Below are 19,085 nucleotides of genomic sequence, written 5' to 3' on the forward strand. Positions count from 1 at the left end.
TTAAGAAAAAAACCAAACTAAAAATATTAAAATAGGAGGACAAATTTCAATAACCAATTAAAATATGAAAATCAAATATGCAATCAAGTAATTTTTCAAAAAAATAATTATTAGTAAATATAAATAATTCAAATACCAACTACCTATTTATCTTAATAATTGAAAGGTTGTTTTGGAAAAAGAATGGAGTTTTTTTTTACTATCCTGTTTTTTTAAAAAAAACACACAAATACCCCCATTTCAAATTAATCTACCAAAATGTCCTTTTTTTTTTCAATGTTACAAGTTGCCATTTGGAATGGCGACTTCCTTAAGGAAGGTCAACTTCCAAATGGCGATTTCCTACTAAAAATAAAAAAAAAATTAATTTTTTTTTTAAAAAAAATCAAGTGGGAAGTCGCAATTTGCAAGTTGACCTTCCTTAAGGAAGTCGCCATTCCAAATGGCGACTTGTAACATTGAAAAAAAAGGGGACATTTTGGTAGATTAATTTGAAATGAGGGCATTTGTGTGTTTTTTTTTTTCAAAAACAGGGTAGTGAGAAAAAATACCCAAAAGAATGTGCATTATTGACTAAATTAAACGTGATCTTTTATTTTTTATTCATTAATCGAAGATGTCTTACATATATGGGCAAATGTCCTATTTTTATCTATATGCGTATATTTTATATTTATATAGCGAGATTTTATTTCAACAATTCATTATCTAAACTTATAAATTATTAATCAGGTCATACTTATAAAAGATAGTTTATGATTAAGGATGACAATTAGATTCAGACTTAGTGTATATCTATAAAAAAAAATCTACGATGGATAAGATAAAGATTCGTATAATGAATATAAGTACGAAGATGAATAATTACATGCGGGTACTATAGTACCTATCCTGCCCCCCACATCCACACTTATATAAATTATTTATTTATTATTATATTAGTGTTTAGTTTAATTAATTTTTTTTCTTTTATGTTTTAGGGTTTAGGGTTTTCTTTTATGTTTTAGACCACTACAATATTTATAATTGAAAGATAAACGTTTGCAAACTTTTTAAGAATTTGATTTTGACGAATAGGTAAATAATTGTGACTTTATAACTAAAAGTTATGTCTCATTAATCTTGACTTTATAATTATACATGCAACTTTCTATTAATAGTTTTTATACATCTTGAATAATATTATCGTATGATTTGCAACTTCATAAAGTATTATGATGGATATTTGAATGTGCATTGTAACGATTGTTCATTTGAAATATTTTGAGTTAGAAAATATTTTGATTTATAATACTTTATGTTTGAATTTAAAACATTTGAATTACAATAATATCATTTATTTATCGATCTATTATAGTTAAAATATGTGTAATGAATATAAGTACGAACATTTAGATATCCAAAAAGTAAAAATGTGAATATTAAAGTTTATACTCAAAAAAATATAGTTACGAGTATGAATATTATTAAAGTTTATACTCAAAAAAATATAGTTACGAGTATGAATATTTTTTTAAATCGGATAGTATAATACTCTACCCAAACTCTACCAAGTATCATTCCTACTTAGGATGGTGTATTGACATAAATCTTACAAAAATGTTTCGATTTTTAATATTGATGACTGCACCAATGGAAACTCTGATGTTGGTGACTCGGTGAGATATAGAAATGGTATATAGTTAATTGGTTACATTTTCACATTATTAATAATAATAACCTTCATGCAAACTTATTAAACATTTTGCATATAAACTTAAAATTAGTCGGAGATTAAAAACCTTATTCAGATTTCCTTTTAATAAATAAAATAATAAAAAGAATAATTATTTTGACGAGTCTCTTATTGTTGTGTATGACATTAAATAAAATAGGAACGTGCAGATTTTGTTGCATAAGAAAAAAAGTGAAGTATTGCATAGAGATGGTTTAAGAGTGAATTAAAAAAAAGGTTATAAAAAGAAAAGAGGGTTGGAGAGACAAAGGCGTCAGAGGTAGAAAACGATCATGATTCACGTCGCAGAGAAAGTGTGTTTGTCTCAGAATACAGAATAGAAGAAAGAAACATCAGAGATAGAGAGAGAGAGAAAGAGAGAGAGAGTCTCTTGAGATTTGCGCCTCAACCAACCATAATCTTCTAACTTCACTCTCCGCATCACCATCACCATGAATAAAGGCGGCCACCATTTCTCTCTCTCTCTCTCCTCTTTCTCCATGCACCCACTAAATTAATTACCGCATTCATTCCCTTCCATTCTCTTACACGTTTTCTCTCTCTCTTTTTTTTTTTAATACTTTTTCATTCTCTTCTTCAACTTTCTTACTAATACACCACCTTCAACTACTCTCTCGCTTTCTTCTATTCCAATAGCTTACTTCAGATTAAACGCGGACCTACCTTGTCGTTTTCAGGAGAGAAAGAAAAAAACGAAAATGAAGTTTATGAAGTTAGGTTCCAAGCCTGATTCACTTCAATCTGATGGAAAATTTGTCAGGTTCGATGTTCTTCTTCTATTTTGTTTCTTTCTTCTTTTTCTGCTAATAACTAACTCTCTTCTTGTTTGCTTCTTCTATTTCATCTTTTTTTTTTACTGCATTGTTACTTCTTAGTGTTTCTTCTCTCACAGTTAAATAGTAAATGTTTGTTACTATTTTTCTGTTACTTAATAGTATTTTTCTTTTTCTTTTCAGCATTATTTAGTGTTTGTTGAAACCCTGCTAGTTAAAGATTCATTCTTGGATGCCTTCAAAAGAAACCCATTTTTCATATTGCCTGCAAAAAAGCACTGAAATAGTTTCAATATTCTATTATTGCTTGTCTCTGTAAAGGGATAGAGAGAGAGAGAGAGAGAGATTTAATTGGAGGTGGAAGTGGTCCACCCTTCAAATTGTGAAACTCTTCTTGATGAGTTTTTGTGGTCCAAATAGTGTATAAGTAGTATGGAGTATGGGCTATTCAACATTTTAAATCATGCCAGTTTGCAAAGTCTATTTTGGAACAATATTAATGGTTTTATTATATTTATCTTTTATATGTTTTTCTATATGTATCATTAGTTTTAACTTTTAAGCATGTGACTTCCACTGGAGTGCTTAGATTATCACTATCAACTTTTGGTATGTATATAGAATTCACTTGTGAATAGATTATTTTATAAATATTATGGTTGGTAGATTTTCAGCCTGTTAGAAATTAATCATGTGCTACATGCATGTATTCATCTGAGAAGTAAGAACCGCATTTGGTCAGTGTATATTAAATAATTATTGGATTTGACTCCTTTAAAGTATAGTTGATGAGTATAGTTAGAAAATCAAGGGTTGATATTTGAAATTTTGAACACACCAATGCTTTGTTATGCATGTTCGTGTAATATCTATTATTGATTTATCATTCATTAATGATCGATATTATTTACTTTTACACTCTAAAGTGAGCTCGTCACTTAAGAGGTATATTGAATTCTAAATTATTAATTTAGTTTTGCCTGTAGTTAGTCATTTTAGTGGGGGAGGTGTTAGTGTGTTGTTTTCTCTTCTTTTATTGAGGTTTCTTTATATTTGAGACAAATAGAATTGCACGATTTACTAATCCCATAATTTAAACTTATGTCAAATAATATTTTAAGATGTTATTTCTTCTTTCTTTGTCATGTGATCAAGTTTTTCCTTTAGAGCTATTTAGTTGCAGCTAAGAGTGCATGCTTGGTATCATGATGGGTTTATCATAATCACGGTGAGTCACTGTGATTTTGCAAAAGCTACAACTTGTAGTTTTTACAAAATCACGGCGACTCATCGTGCTTTCGGAAAATCACCGTAATACCAAACGTACACATTATAGTTTTGTTACATGATGTGATGTATCTGTGAATATAGTGAAAAACATAAATCATTATTCCTTTTGTCTGCTTATTTCATAAAATCATTGTGTTGCTGTGACGTGAAATTTGCATGCTCACATTGTGTGGCTATCATCTTCCATCTTTACTTGAATAATTTGCCCTTCTTTATAAAATTACAATTCATTTCCAATTTATGCAGGTACATATCATCTGAATTAGCTACAGATATTATCATAACTGTTGGTGAAGTTAAGTTTGACCTTCACAAGGTATATACTTTTTCAGCATCCTTGTTTTGTTTTGCTATTAAATAAGAAAATGCACATTATTTAATTTAGTGATAGTTACATTATCACCTTTGTGTGGAAAAATTAGACCAAGCTCCCTTATTTTCTACTAAACTTTTTGTTTCCTCTTTTTAATTGATTTTTACTTTTCATGTGTTGCAGTTTCCTTTACTGTTGAAGAGCAATCGCTTACAGAAGTTGGTGTCGAAGGCTAATGAAGATAATTCAGATGAAATTTACTTGGATGATTTCCCTGGTGGTCCCAAGGCCTTTGAAATATGTGCGAAGTTCTGCTATGGAATGACTGTTACTTTAAATGCTTACAATGTCGTGGCTGCTCGATGTGCATCCGAGTACCTTGAGATGACCGAGGATGTCGATAGAGGAAACTTGATTTTTAAAATTGATGTGTTTCTTACTTCGAGTATCTTTCGTAGCTGGAAGGATTCTATCATTGTTCTCCAAACTGCTAAATCTCTTCTTCCATGGTCCGAGGATCTAAAGATCATTGGGAGATGCATAGATTCCATAGCTTCTAAAACTTCTGTGGACCCGATGAACATCACTTGGTCTTACACTTACAACCGGAAATTAACACAAGCTGATAAAATTGCCGAGGACAAGATATCATTGAAAGAGAAGATTGAGCCTGTTCCGAAGGATTGGTGGGTTGAAGATATATGCGAGCTGGATATTGATCTTTATAAACGCGTAATGATTACTGTTAAATCAAAGGGAAGAATGGACAGTGTTGTGATTGGTGAGGCGCTGAAAACCTATGCAGTTAGATGGTTGCCTGATTCTGTCGATGCATTGGTTTCCGATGCTCATGCCAGGAGAAACAAATCTCTGGTAGAAACAATTGTTTGTTTATTGCCGTGTGATAACGGTGTCGGCTGTTCTTGCAGTTTCTTGATGAAACTATTGAAAGTGGCCATACTAGTTGAAGCCGATGAATCATCCAGAGAAGAATTAATCAAGAGCATTAGCCTAAAATTGTATGAGGCTTCTGTCAAAGATTTACTGATTCCAGCAAGGTCTCCTCAGGTTACAATTTATGATATTGATTTGGTGCAAGATCTTTTGAATCGGTACATGACTAATGAAAAGAAAATCCGCGATATGGATGTTGTGGACAAGAAAGATAAAGTATTTGGTGAATCTATTTTAGGCAATAGGGCGATATTGAATGTTGGCAAGTTGGTGGATAGTTATCTTGGCGAAATCGCACATGATTCGAATCTCAGCCTCTCTAGTTTTGTTGATTTGTCACAGTCAATTCCTGAGTTTGCTAGGCCAAATCATGATGGACTGTACCGAGCTATCAACATCTACTTGAAGGTATGATTGTTACCTTGAAGAAGATGTTTTCATTTCTTTGTTTTCTATTGTATTTTTTTGTTACCATGGTTATCCAATTGAGATTCAAGTTATGGATTGAAAGATCTATTCACTGTATCGAGAATCAAAATCTTATTATGAATGAATGATACATTACCAATTCAGGATTCAAGTCATAAATATAATGACATAAGAAAAGTGGCTAGCAATACTAAGTTGACTGGCTGACTACACGAAGTTTAGACTATGATTCACTAGAATGAATTGAGATTCATTATTGTGAATCGGGATTCTTCATAATATTCAGTTGTGTTTATTATTTTCAGGAGCACCCAAGTTTGACAAAATCTGAAAAGAAGAATGTTTGCGGTCTAATGGATGTCAAGAAACTGACTGCGGATGCGTCAGCGCACGCTGCACAGAACGAACATCTACCCCTTAGAGTTGTAGTGCAGGTTCTGTATTTTGAACAGGTTAGTGCCGCAGCCAGCAACCGAGCATTTGCCAACAGTCTACGCGATCCTCCGCGTGCACTGATTAATGGAGACGATGAGTGTGAGAGATCTTTAGGAAAAAGCTGCCATTCTCTCAACGGCCAAATGAGTCACTTGAAGATTAAAGATGATGAGTTTCGTAGGAGTGTGAAATTGAATAAGAAGAGTAGCAAAAACAGCAGAAGTGGCGTGCAGTTGCTTCCGTCTCGGTCAAGACGAATATTTGATAAGTTATGGAATGTTGGTAAAGGACAAGGAGGGAATAGGAGCCCGGAGACTTCAGGGAGTTCTAATAGCCCGACTTCGGTAGTTGCCGGAGATACCAAATCTTCTGGTTCATCGTTAAGACACCGACGATATTCTATCTCTTAGGGAATTATGTAAAATCATTTGGAAGGTGAAGAATATTGAAGTTGCTTTGAAGTGTAAAGTGGTAGGATGTTTAATCTTGTGTTTGCAATGCATGCATGCATGTAATGATTACTAATCATGATTATGGTCTCACTAGCATGTAGTGACATTTTTGTGCCTTGTGTATGTGGTTTCTTTCGCTAGTGTAAGATCTTACATCCCAAGTAATCATGAAATTGGTAGGGATCCTTAGATTTTATTCCATGCTAAACTTTTTCAATGACTGAATTTAAATCCAAGCCAAGTCACAAGTTCAAGTAATGATTTATCTTGGTTTTGGGAAATTGAATTCCAAGATTATGTTTAGTGTATTCTAAAAACTTAATGCTGAAACAGAAATGAATATGATATAGAATTTTACGGTGAAGTATCCCTATTTTTTGGGGTGGATTTGTCAAAGAATCACGGCTAATCTCATAATTTTGATTTTAATAATGAAAACTTAAAAGATTACGCAGATTTGATTTTAACAACGATAACTTAAAAATTACACTAATAGATAGTTGTGATGTTGTATAATTTTTTACAGTGACAATGCAAAAATTAAACGCTGTTATTTTTTTAAACCCTAAACAAATATGATAATTGAAGCGATAAATTGAATTGAAAAAATATAGAATGAAATTATGATTTCCAAATACAAAATAGGAGGAGTGTTACTGTGAGAGAGGTATAAATAAAAAAACCAATGGGTGCAAAATGTATATATGGGTTCACGAAAAGTATGTAGTAAGAATGATTTGGCTGCAATCAGAAGTGTCCGTTCTAACCCCTAACGGGCCCAATTTGCTTCCTATGGAAACCATTTCTTCAACTTGAGAGTTAAGACGCGCACTCATCACAGTTACACACTCTCAGCTCCAGCTTCATTTCGAAGCACCCTCCAAAGTCCAAACATCAAACACCTTCTCTGCAAGCTAAAAACTCATAAAACTATAAACCATAAAAAGAAAAATCGAAGATGCAGAGATTCAAAGCTCTGCTTCCTCAAACTACATTCTCATCTCGCACGCTCTGTTCTCATCGTCGCGCTTTCTCTGCTCAACCAAATTACGCTGAACGCGAGGACGACGATGATTCCCAAAACCAGGTCACTTTTCTCATGCTCCCACATATCATCATCGTCATCATTATTGTTTTTGCTACTATTATTAATATTATTATGAAATTTATGTTCAATTCATTTCATGATTTTGTTATTTGGTTTTAGATTTTGGTTGAAGGAAGAGCGAAATCACGTGCAGCAATTCTCAACAGGCCAACTTCTATGAACGCGCTCACTACTTCAATGGTACGGCATTTTCCTATTCCTTCATGTTTCGTTGCGCGTTTTGAGTTCATTCGTTTTAGTTAAACGCCAAGTCGTTTTGGATTTTCGTAGGTTGCTAGGTTGAAGAGACTTTATGATTCGTGGGAAGAAAACTCTGACATTGGCTTTGTTTTAATGAAGGTATTATATTACTGTCGTTTTTCACGTCAATTAGTTGTACCGAACTAAGGAATGTAATGATGTTATATAGTTTTTAATTTTTTATGTAATGTAGTGACTAGTGATATAATTTCTGTAATATTCATTTTTTTTTTTTTGAGTATGAGTTTCTGGCTTGAATGTTTTGAAGGCTAGAGGCAAAGCTTTTTGTTCTGGTGCAGATGTTGTTAGGCTGTATCACTCGCTTAATGAAGGTGTGTTGCATTTTAAAATTTTATTGATTAACACATAACAAGTACATTATGGTTTTTACTCTCAATCTTTCAAGCAGATACATCAATTTCATGCCAATAATTTTATAAGTGAATATGTCATCATTTATTTTTTTCTATTTTTTAGATAAAACATGTTGCATTTTAAGTTGTACATTTCATCTTCTAATTTAACTATAACACAAGGGTTGATTTAGTACCTTTTCTAAAATTTGCTTTATGTATTGGGTTGTGTACTTGAGAGGAAAGAAAGGAGAGACATATGATAGAATCCATGCGTGTTAATTACACAGTGGAGGATATTTTATATACTTAAGAGCTATAAATACAGGGATTTGTAATTACATATTAGGAAACAACACAGATTCAGTCCATAATTATCTTATTTAGACTCTAGCTAGATTGTTGATATTTCTCTTTGTAACCTTGGTGTCTAACAATTGGTATAACCCTAGTAGTTGACTTATTTTCTACGCTTCGGTTAGTACCTTCTTAGCATCTTTCTTAGTTACCCTATGTTAATGTCAATTTTCAGCATTTCCTTTACAAAGACCACAATTTATTACACTCCTATTCAATGTTAATTAATTAATCTATGTCACATGCTTGTGTTACACCTCAAGAATACCTTATGATCCAAAACTCTTGATTCATTGGGTGTCTCTTTAGTCAGTTCATCCCACAAATGGGTGCACTTCTTTGTATGAGGTATTGCGAAATCGAGTGCTATAAATTTAGAATAGTTTTATCCACTGCATTTGCTCCATTTAGATCAAAACACTATGCAAAACCCTTGTATCCTCTATATTCCCTCCTCACATGTTGATTAGATCACCTCCTAGACAAAACTTTTCTCGCAATGGCATGTCATGAACTAAACCTTCTAAATCCTTTCTAAACTTTATCTGAAGTGTTCGTCCAACCCCATGTATGCTGCATATGCAGTAATAAATTGGCTGACCGTTATTTAGATAAAAATTTGCTTAATATATTCTTATTTTCACACATTATTTATGAATTATGATCAGATGGTTTGCAGATAAAACAGTCTTTACTAGGTAGGACTCTAATTATTTGTTAGTTCAGTTTTCATTTTTTTTTTTCATTTGCTTCATCATCAGTGGCAAATTTTGCATTCATCTCTTACTAGATGAATGGTGCTCCTTCCACTTTAGATGTTTCTTGCAGTCACTGATTATGATGTTTTTATGTTTATTATGAACAGGACAAGCTGAAGAAGCTAAAGAGTTTTTCAAAACATTATATTCATTTGTATATCTTCAAGGGACATATCTTAAACCACATGTAAGTATTGGATCATAGCAAGCATTTTTGTTTGAGATGATACTGTATTACTCTTATTTATCATAAGATTTACATATCATGCTAAATGTGATTTCTGATTCAGATTAAGTAGTTAGTTTTCTTTAAGATGATATTGATGATTTATGCATTATATAGCCTACTGTGGCTCCAAATATTGATTTGTTCTCAATGGGGGGATTCTTTCACTTGCATTTCCCCTGAAGAAGTGGGTAAGCAAGTGTTACCCTGATAGAGACCCGAGTAGAGGTCATAAGTAAAAAAGGGATATTATGTGATAAAGAGTGTGGTAAGAATATAGGGTAAATAATGAGTGGGGTAGGAGGCTTAGTTGGCAAGTTGTTATGCCTTATTAGTATAAATAGTAAGGTGAGTGAATTGTGGGTGATTATGAAGAATATTTTCGTGAACCATTTATGGTTAGGCAGAGAGGTTTTCTCCTTCTCTGAGGAGCTTGGCTCTGAGGTAGACTGGGATCATTTCCCTTCTACAGTTTCTTCTCATTTTTGCCTTCCAACCTTATGAGATATTCATTTATTCATATAATGTGTATTGGACGAATATAAACTGGTAGTTAATTTAACTATTGCTGAATAAAGATGTCCAAAATCTATTGGTCAGAGCTAAAACTATGTTACACCTTGTCTACAGAATAATTTTCCCAGAGAAACTATTATATTTTCAACGGTGGAAAAATTGTGTGAACAAACCATGTTCACCTGATTGGAGAGAATTTTCAGTAGATTAATGGCACCTCCATATGCAAGAGTTGGCTTCTATAGCATTATCATATGGCATACATGAGAGGGAAAAAAGAGTAGATGATAAGAGAGTCTGAATCAAAATTCTCTTAAAATAGATATATTAGTTTACAATAAGATGAAATTTAAAATACTTTTATTCAATTTTTAGTATTTAAGTTTTAAAGCAACTAGCAAGGTGGTAAGGCTAGTAACTTTATTCATATCAGCATTTGTTTGTGTTTACACTCAAGAATTATGTAGCTGCATAATGAAATGAATTCTAACAAATTGCTCTTCTATTTTACGATTTTTTTATATTTTATTTGATTTTACTGCTTTTGTTTACCATGAAAGTTTTTTCAGAACCTGTATGAAGATTTATTGGGCACTTTTGCAGGTTTCTATTTTGAACGGAAGGACAATGGGCTGTGGATCTGGAATTTCTCTTCCAGGGATGTTCCGTGTGGTGACTGATAAAACTGTATGTGACTTGAAACTCAGTTATTTTTTATATCCATGTTTTGTAAATTCAGGAAACTAAACCTTTTTCTGTTTAAACTTTGCAGATTTTTTCTCACCCAGAGGCTCAAATAGGTTTCCACCCTGATGCCGGAGCTTCTTACCTTTTGTCTCGTCTACCTGGCTACTTAGGTAATGTAAACTTTTTCATGCTACTTGAGTGCTGGCCTCCTGCAAAGAAAAAGAATAACTTGCAAACTAAGTAAATTTTAATGAGCCAAAATTCTATGAAGACTTCAGGATTTAACAATGACTATCGAGTTTGACAACCTTGCAAACATTCTTGTAGTTTTTGTCTCCTCTTGATGTCAAATTCCAAACTAAACATTAACAGTCCTCCAATCTACAACTTTAAATGATCCAAACTCCAGACTGAATTTCTGGTCTTCTCCCAATCCGCTGCATAGCATAATGATCCTCAACATAAAAGGTTTCTGCTGAATATTTTTAGCTATACAATCATATACTGGCAAAAGCAGTGCTGGTATTCATGATTTAAGTATTTTATTTTCACCGGTGTACTTATTATTTCCATTGCAAACCAGAAAATGATGCACACAAGATTATTTATTTTATACTGTGCTATGCAGGGGAATATTTGGCCCTTACAGGAGATAAGCTTGATGGTGTAGAAATGATTGCCTGCCGCCTTGCTACACATTATTCACTAAATGCAGTATGTTTTTCAGTTCTTCTCTTTGCTCTTTTACTTTTTTGTACTGTTTGTGTTGGTCAGTTTTCTGTTTCTTACATGATTTGGCTTCCCCTGAAGAGGCTGGCCATGCTTGAAGAACGCCTTGGTAAACTGGTCACAGACGATCCATCTATTGTAGAGGAATCCCTTTCACAATATGCTGATCTTGTTTATCCTGACCGAAGTGGTGTCCTTCACAAGTAATGTTGCATCAAAACACCCTCATTTCCTTTTGGTCCATGACTTTTATAACGATATAGTTTCATTATAGCTCTGTTATATCCTTATGGATCACAATCATATGTTTTTAAGTTTTAACTCATTGAGGAATCCTACTTTCTTAAAATGTTATCTACTACCTGAAATGTTATTTCTAATTTGTTGTTGTGATAAAACTGAAACAACAGAAATTTTTTAAAAATGTCATAGTCATTGCACATTTTTCTACTGGAAGATAGAGCCCTGTTATTTGGTTTCATAAGTTGGCCTAATTGCCATAATTTTCTGCTTCTGATTGTTATTCTCATTTTTGCTCAGGATTGATACCATAGATAAATGTTTCTGTCATGATACAGTGGAGGAAATTGTTGAAGCTTTGGTAAGCATTATATTTGTACATGATCTGTCATCTGAAGAAAAATTTCATATCTTGACCTGCATTGAAATGCAATTATGAGACTATCTTTAATTTATTGGATTGCTACTGCCGACCTCATATATCTTTTCCACCATCTAATTTTTATGAAAGTAGGTATTTTGTTGAGAAACTTTATTCAAAACTATTTGTAAGTTATCAAAATCAAAGCTTGTATTTCCTCTGGAATGAAATATAATAAAAAATGGCAACTAAAAAGTTGATGTATCTCGTCTTAATTTAAGATAAGATACATCCATTTTTCAGTTACCATTTTTACTTATATTTTATTCTAGAGTAGTGTATCTATAGAAGTTGTGACTTTTCGTAGTTTCTACTGAACATCATAACTTGTATGTAGCAGCTTACCTGAAATCACCATAATATCATCCAAAATGGGAAATATCTGATCCTTAGTTATGTATCAGTCTCCAGTTGAGAGGAAGTACTTAGTACACCTCTCCAACATAAAAAATACTGACAAAAGAATAGGCAGTGGACTAAACACTTTGGGTTTTAGCAGAAGAAAAGCACTTAGTATTGATTGACAGTCTAATACAATACTGAGACTATGTGGTGAAAAGCTACTTACTTTATATCCTTATCTTCATATATTCTTATCAAAGGAAACAAATTTAGTAGACAGAAAAAATAGGCTGTGAACTACTGAACTAAATATTTCAGATTTTGTATGAATAAGCAGATTTGGAGCATTGTTTGTGTTTTCTATCATCTGGGGCTTAATTTCTTCACTTTTTGATAGTATGTCTTTCCTTCAAAATGAAATGTTATTCTGTCAGGAGAAAGAGGCAGCTGAGACTTGCGATCAATGGTGTTTGACAACTCTCAGGAAAATAAGAGAAGCCTCCCCATTGAGTTTGAAAGTTATTTTAAGATCTGTAAGTGCACCTCCCTTGAATGTTTGTTTATTTCCTATTCAAGATGTTTTTCTTCTTCTTCTTCCTTGACCTCTGCTTCTGAATTTAGATACGTGAAGGTAGATTTGAAACTCTTGATCAGTGTCTTGTACGCGAGTACCGCATATCTGTTCGGGGAATTTCCAAGCATGTTTCCTCTGACTTCTTTGAGGTAATAATTTTTCTTTGCGTATTTTCCATAACGAACAACTTAAATTTGTTTCTATGATTTCACATGACCTGTTGTTTATGCAGGGGGTTCGAGCACGAATGGTAGATAAAGATTTCGCACCCAAGGTATCTATTGTCTAAGAATCTATACATCTATGAATTCAGTAACTCCCACTTTTCTCTTAATCTGAAACGTTTTATTCCCAAATTTGCAGTGGGATCCACCTAGTTTAAAAGAAGTATCAGAGGACATGGTTGAACAACATTTCTTGCCGTTTGACGAACTTGAGCCTGAACTGGTGTTGCCTACGGCATTGAGAGAACCTTACATGTGAAACAGGCATCCTTCCCATCAATGCTTGTCACTAGCAAGATTAAGACAAATAAGTTATAATCTATTTTCTAATTTCATTGAATACAGTATTTCATATATCTTTGTTGTAACAGCTGAAAAATTTAGAAGTCGCACTTTTATTTTAGGTGGGGAGGGTGGGTTTAAATTATTCCCAGGCTTTCTTCAAAATGTAGATTATCCAATTTGCTCACTCGCCAGTGTGTCAATTTGTTAGCTATTTCTGATTTGTATCATGAATAGTTTATTGTTCTATGTTCTTTTAACAAGTAAATTACTTTCGCTTGAAATTGATCAAAATGAATGCTTTTAACTTTTTATGATTTGTTCTTAAGCTCTATTTCAATTGGCAAATGCTGATATTATTAGGTTAGACGTTTTGTTCCTGGTGCGAACTCGGAACTTCGCAGTTGCGAGCTAATTATAGTAGAATTTACTGTTTCTTCTAAGATAAAATTAAAAACTTATCATAATTTACACTTAATTTTTTACATTCACTAAAAAAGATACTCGAAAGCCTTAAAAAAATTGAAGTTTCAAATCTACCTTCATACAATATCCAACAAACTTCACCATACTGATAAATGTTGTGGAGGATCTAAATTCCTTTCCGAGACTATATAATATTTGATAGAGACTATATAATGTTTGACACCGTGTAACTGTTAATTATGTTTTTAAATTTTTAAGAGCTCTATTTAGATAATAAATAAGTCTAGTAAATTAAGATGAAGAGTTTAATTATATATGTGTTGTTATTATTATCATAGACATAATCTTTGTGTTGAATTGTAATTGAACAGAAATATAAATAACAGATAATTTAGATAATTTTGTTCTATTTCCATAATGCAAGTCAAATAATATAATTTTATGACAAGTGGCAAGCTAGGCCATTTCTTAAAGGATTGATTTGGCAATAACTTTATTTATAAGAAAATATCTTGAAAACAAAAATATGTAGAGAATCAATCTAACCAATTATAATGATCTCATAATCTTTTGACAATTGAATTAAGGGTTTAGTGAAGACAAAACTGTATTTCTTTTATGATAAATTTTTTATTAGGAGAATCATACTCCATGCAAGATTAGGAAGAATTATAAACTTAAACGAAGATTTACAATAAAATTTATATATAATTAATCAATTGAAAAATTCTAGACTTGAATTAGATTTACAACAAGTGTGAGTGGAAGGTCAATCCATTTGTATCAATCACAATTGGTTACTTTTTGTTTGTTTGTTTGTATTATTACACAAATAAAGATTGCTTGATTTGCAAGATTTACTTAATCAATCAATCTTATGCAAAATGTCTATTTTCTACACTTTAATTGAGTTATAGTACTAAAAGTCTAACCCACACTTTTAATGACACTTTATTTGTGATCCACGTTCCAATTTCTCATGATGCAATGTATGTCTTGTGTCAACTATTGTACATGATAACATGTGCTTTAAGACGTTGATCAAAGAATAAGGCACAACATAAACTTATTGTATTCGTAAGGTTGTGTTTTTGTTCCTACATAGGAGGGATTGATATTCTCTCCATTCAAACAATAATTGATTTTGACAGTTTGATTAAGATCAAGACATGTCATATTATGACTTTGTATTTTGAATTTTATTCATAAAATCAAAATGTGAATCGTAAAATCTTGATCTTATAGTTCTATTCGCATAATTGTGTCAAATAGGTCAATCCTTGATTATAGGAAATATGAGCCCATGTGATAAGGTCATACACACATTGTTTATTTGACTAAAATTTCAAATGATTGAAATTTTAGTTAGCATTTCCCTCCATTGAAATTTTTTCTCTCCCTTCTTCTAAAACCAAATAAGATATCTCATTACATTCCTCCCTGTCTATTAAAATTCTCCCTCTCTCGTTCATTTTATCAAAGCTGCAAATATTATTTTCTAAGTCATCATCATGGGTTACAATAAATTGGCAATTAAGGACAACATAATGCTTTTGAACAATGATATCATATGTTTCTTCCTTCCTTCTAATTACAGTGAAATATTGTCTTCAATCGAGACGGCGCAATAGGTACTCAACCTGAACCTCCTTAGTAAGAGGTATTACCCATTTCTCATACAATTGAGAAGCCACTGATGGATCAAACTTGCTTTTACCCTTCTTGTCATCATTGCTGTTAAGGCTTATTTCCTGCCCAAATACCACTGCCTTCTTTTCAACTCTCTTCTTCACCATCTCTTCAACGCTCTTAAATGTCAACAATTTCATCAACCCTTCTGTGTCCTGCAAGTCGCATTTTAGCTAGAAATCCAAGTAGCATAAACACTAAGGACTAAATTGTCATTTAGTGCAAAAGGATGCTCTCATTTTAAAATTTTATGACATTATAATGTGAAACTTTTAATATTATTTGACTATCTTTCTTTTCATAAATTGGTAGACAATAAATATGTGGAGTCTAATCAAAACTTGTTGATACTATTCATTAAGATATAAGAATGATGGAACTCAATTTGTCAACGCTTAGTAATCTGCAACCAAGTTATACCTTAGCGCGAATTAAAGGCTCGTAGTCTTGAGGAGATTCCCTGAATTTCACTTCAGCTACAAACTTTCCATAATGAACTCTTTTAGAGATGGCCTGCAAATATTTTATTGAATGAAAATTCAGAACCAAGGCTAGTTTATGTAGGAAATCTCTTATGAGTTGGACAATGATATATGAACAAAAACAAAAATGATATTTGATGTTGCTTTTTTGACATATAGATTGCCCTACATAAATTCATCAATAAACATACTCCTAGAATAGCTTTCACAGAAAAGTTTACCTGCAACAATGAGAGATCACTAGCTGCAGTTTGCGCATAGTTGCCATCATCGCCCGAAGCAACCAACAAGGGAAGCAAGTCATGAAAGTATATTTTCCATATGGACTTGTTTATGTTAATTGAAGCAGCTCCAGGATGCAAAATCTATAGATGAAATTGATTTTAAAACAAATCATTTTAATCCTAAGTTATGTGAGCTGTGGAAATTGGAAAGTCATATCTGTTTTAATGAATTACTATTACCTGTGTGAAGGGGTAAGATGGCACAAGTGATGATAGTAAATTTTCTGGGAAGAAGGGATTCTCTTCTGGATTTTTGTATCTTCCAGCCTGTAATATAACACATTGTTTTACACACTATTTCTTTCAAATGCTATAATATTATTCTTAGCAAATAAGAACCACTCAAGTCCATATATCCCTAGGTGAAGAAACTTGATCAATGAGTAATAACAGAAGCAGAAAATCATAAACTAAGTGTTTCTTAGGACTGATTTATTTGAATTTATCTAATGACATGAACACATGTGAGAGTGTCTGAGAGAACTATGACATGTTCATAAGCCGTTTCAGTTTATTTCGATAAACTTTCCAGGATAGCTTATGAAAACAGTTTGTAGCTTATTGAAAATAGTTTAACTTTATTTTATATTTTGTTTTAGAAATAGCTTATATATAAGCACTTATATGATAAGGGTTTATGCTATGAGCACTTAATTAAGTTGTTTATCCAAAAGGGTCCCAAATCATGTAAAAGTTCTATATAAGTTTCATCTCATATGAAAGAGTAGTACAAATGTATCATCTTATCAAGAAAACCCCTCATTCTCAACACCTAACAATCAGAACTATTTATGGATTCTGCAATCACTTAAAACACCGACTTATCCCTTCATCCCCATATTTCTTTTATAGAGAAAGAAAAATGACCCAAAAATTTAAAATTAAGATCCAAAATGAACATCAATTAACTGCCTAAGTTGGTATGACAGCATAAACATCAGGACTCAGCATAAGCCACATCAATGTTAGTTAGCATGCTACTAAGATTGCTTTGTAGGAGACTCTTAGGCCCTGATTGGATAAGCGCTTCTAACAAACTGTTTTGATATTAGCTATAAATTGTTTTCATGAACTATCCTCAAGAACTTATGAACATGTCATAAGTTGTTTCCATAAGCTCTCTTAAATAGTTTCACAAGTACATATATCAGTAAATATGAGTTCAAATAAACTAATCCAAACATGCCCTTAATGTTCTAAGTTTGCATTCAAAATGTGTCTGAACTCCTAAGTTCTATGATGCTAGATTATTACCATATAAATTATCAGCCAACATATTCATGATTTGTTTGGTCTGGGAAAACGTTTTCTAATTTCACAATTTTTGTGAAGAATGAATAAGTGGAAAACAATGACATAGTTTCTCAAACCAATTAGGCCCAATATTACTGGTCAAGACTCTACTTACCACTCAACTGAACTCCAGATTATCAGGGTCCCTTTACCTTGAGAACCGGAGAGTTAAGACCAAAAAACCAATTTAGCTCAATTAACATCCACATATACACCAATAATCTTAAGAATCAACCAAATTCATTTGAAACAAGACACATAAAGGGGTTACAATATACACATTGACAATCACTTGATTAATGTGACAAAGAAAACACAACACAACCATCATAACACAATAACTTGAAAAACCAAAAACAAAACAAGACATGAAAAATAGCTAAACCAAGAAGAGATAATGCAATAGTACAAATTATAAAATTATTAACCTTAGCTTGAACACCCTCAGTGTTATTGACAACAAAATCAACCAATGAGCCACAAAAACCAGGGATTTGAAGGTAATTATGATCATATGTAAGAGAATTGAAAGGGAACTTGGCTCTTTCAATGAGAGCAAAAACAATTGTATCTTCTTGTCTAACCAAAGCCTTTCTAACTGAATCAAGCGTGTATTCTGCTGTGGCCATTCTGTTTTTCACAGTAGAAATTGTCAACACAAGAATCAAAAACTGAAATCGAATAATCATCATGATGGTAATTGAAAAACACAAGATTGTGATTATGAAAATGATAATGATAATAGGATACAGACATTATATAGTAGAATGAAATATGAAAAAATGAACGTAATTAAGAAATTGTAGAGTCAAATAAGCGCTGAGTATCTAATATATTGGAGAAAGTCAAAAGCTGGAAGAGAGAAAATACCTTAGTTAATAAATGTGAATGTGGAATGAAATATTATGGATGGATGAGAGATTTTGGAGCAAGGAAAAGGAAAGAAAGGGTTATATGTTGTATAGTAAATAAATAAATATTATAAAATAATTGGAAATAAGGAGAAGAGGCAGAAACGTGATAAGTGGGAAAAAAGTATTCGTGCTTTGTTTGTTTGGTTGGTTGGTTGTTATATCCCAAAGACAACCGTGTAGGTCCCACATTAAACATCATTCTTAACTCTTAAGATTTCCCAACCGTTATGTATGGGACCCGCTCCTCTATTATTCTTTCTTCTAAAACTCAAAACTAATACTCTTTCAATGTTCCAACTTTTTTACGGCTATTATGTTTGCTGTATTTATGGGATAATCCCTCTCTTATTTAATCTATACGATTTTGGTCCATTTCTTTATTTTTATTATCTAAATCATTTTAAAAATTGATCTCATCTCCTGATCATGGTTTTATTGAAAAATTTGAAAATTTAGAGAAACTTATAATTAATTGAAATTGAATTATCGACTGATTGACCAATTTTTGATTCAATATGTTAAAATGGTCGACTTCATTCTTAAAAAAATACTTAAACAT

At 32.3% G+C, this 19,085-nt stretch overlaps 3 protein-coding genes across 5 annotated transcripts; 2 read left to right on the forward strand and 1 right to left on the reverse strand.

Annotated features, from left to right (window-relative positions):
• Positions 1-1,910: 1,910 nt before the first annotated feature.
• LOC101507404 (phototropic-responsive NPH3 family protein NPY1) lies at positions 1,911-6,580 on the forward strand. The gene is made up of 4 exons (XM_004498752.4): positions 1,911-2,495; positions 4,045-4,114; positions 4,295-5,473; positions 5,800-6,580. The coding sequence occupies exons 1-4, from the start codon at positions 2,434-2,436 to the stop codon at positions 6,337-6,339; spliced, it is 1,851 nt and encodes a 616-aa protein (XP_004498809.1). The 5' UTR covers positions 1,911-2,433; the 3' UTR covers positions 6,340-6,580.
• A 531-nt stretch (positions 6,581-7,111) lies between these two features.
• On the forward strand, positions 7,112-13,752 carry LOC101507714 (small ribosomal subunit protein mS47). Of its 2 annotated transcripts, XM_073366839.1 has the most exons (15): positions 7,206-7,468; positions 7,589-7,669; positions 7,760-7,828; positions 7,998-8,061; positions 9,108-9,137; positions 9,305-9,384; positions 10,543-10,626; positions 10,712-10,796; positions 11,255-11,340; positions 11,437-11,558; positions 11,896-11,956; positions 12,793-12,891; positions 12,980-13,081; positions 13,165-13,206; positions 13,296-13,625. In XM_073366839.1, the coding sequence occupies exons 1-15, from the start codon at positions 7,340-7,342 to the stop codon at positions 13,413-13,415; spliced, it is 1,254 nt and encodes a 417-aa protein (XP_073222940.1). In that variant the 5' UTR covers positions 7,206-7,339; the 3' UTR covers positions 13,416-13,625. The 2 variants fall into 2 exon arrangements, with proteins under 2 accessions (XP_004498810.1, XP_073222940.1); XM_004498753.4 differs by lacking the exon at positions 9,108-9,137 and having other exon boundaries at positions 7,112-7,468; positions 13,296-13,752.
• Positions 13,753-15,123: 1,371 nt separating this feature from the next.
• Positions 15,124-18,643, reverse strand: LOC101508043 (chorismate mutase 2). 2 transcript variants are annotated; one of them, XM_004498755.4, is made up of 6 exons: positions 18,483-18,643; positions 18,041-18,242; positions 16,500-16,586; positions 16,257-16,400; positions 15,974-16,066; positions 15,124-15,708 (listed from the first exon to the last, which is right to left on the reverse strand). In XM_004498755.4, exons 2-6 carry the CDS (start codon positions 18,239-18,241, stop codon positions 15,475-15,477), a joined length of 759 nt encoding a protein of 252 aa, XP_004498812.1. In that variant the 5' UTR covers position 18,242; positions 18,483-18,643; the 3' UTR covers positions 15,124-15,474. The 2 variants fall into 2 exon arrangements, with proteins under 2 accessions (XP_004498812.1, XP_004498811.1); XM_004498754.4 differs by lacking the exon at positions 18,483-18,643 and having other exon boundaries at positions 18,041-18,319.
• Positions 18,644-19,085: the final 442 nt, after the last annotated feature.

Source organism: Cicer arietinum, chromosome 4 (genome assembly GCF_000331145.2).
Source record: "Cicer arietinum cultivar CDC Frontier isolate Library 1 chromosome 4, Cicar.CDCFrontier_v2.0, whole genome shotgun sequence".
Taxonomy (NCBI): domain Eukaryota; kingdom Viridiplantae; phylum Streptophyta; class Magnoliopsida; order Fabales; family Fabaceae; genus Cicer; species Cicer arietinum.

Excerpts from the sequence above, each read along its gene's own strand:
- LOC101508043 (XM_004498754.4), bottom strand. The coding sequence starts at position 18,304 with ATGATGATTATTCGATTTCAGTTTTTGATTCTTGTGTTGACAATTTCT. Across the intron at positions 16,401-16,499 it reads CATCTTACCCCTTCACACAG|ATTTTGCATCCTGGAGCTGC; the intron begins GTAATAGTAATT and ends TTTCATCTATAG. Across the intron at positions 16,067-16,256 it reads GTGATCTCTCATTGTTGCAG|GCCATCTCTAAAAGAGTTCA; the intron begins GTAAACTTTTCT and ends AAATATTTGCAG.
- LOC101507404 (XM_004498752.4), top strand. The coding sequence starts at position 2,434 with ATGAAGTTTATGAAGTTAGGTTCCAAGCCTGATTCACTTCAATCTGAT. Across the intron at positions 2,496-4,044 it reads TCTGATGGAAAATTTGTCAG|GTACATATCATCTGAATTAG; the intron begins GTTCGATGTTCT and ends CAATTTATGCAG. Across the intron at positions 4,115-4,294 it reads TTAAGTTTGACCTTCACAAG|TTTCCTTTACTGTTGAAGAG; the intron begins GTATATACTTTT and ends CATGTGTTGCAG.
- LOC101507714 (XM_073366839.1), top strand. The coding sequence starts at position 7,340 with ATGCAGAGATTCAAAGCTCTGCTTCCTCAAACTACATTCTCATCTCGC. Across the intron at positions 7,670-7,759 it reads ACGCGCTCACTACTTCAATG|GTTGCTAGGTTGAAGAGACT; the intron begins GTACGGCATTTT and ends GGATTTTCGTAG. Across the intron at positions 9,138-9,304 it reads GATAAAACAGTCTTTACTAG|GACAAGCTGAAGAAGCTAAA; the intron begins GTAGGACTCTAA and ends TATTATGAACAG.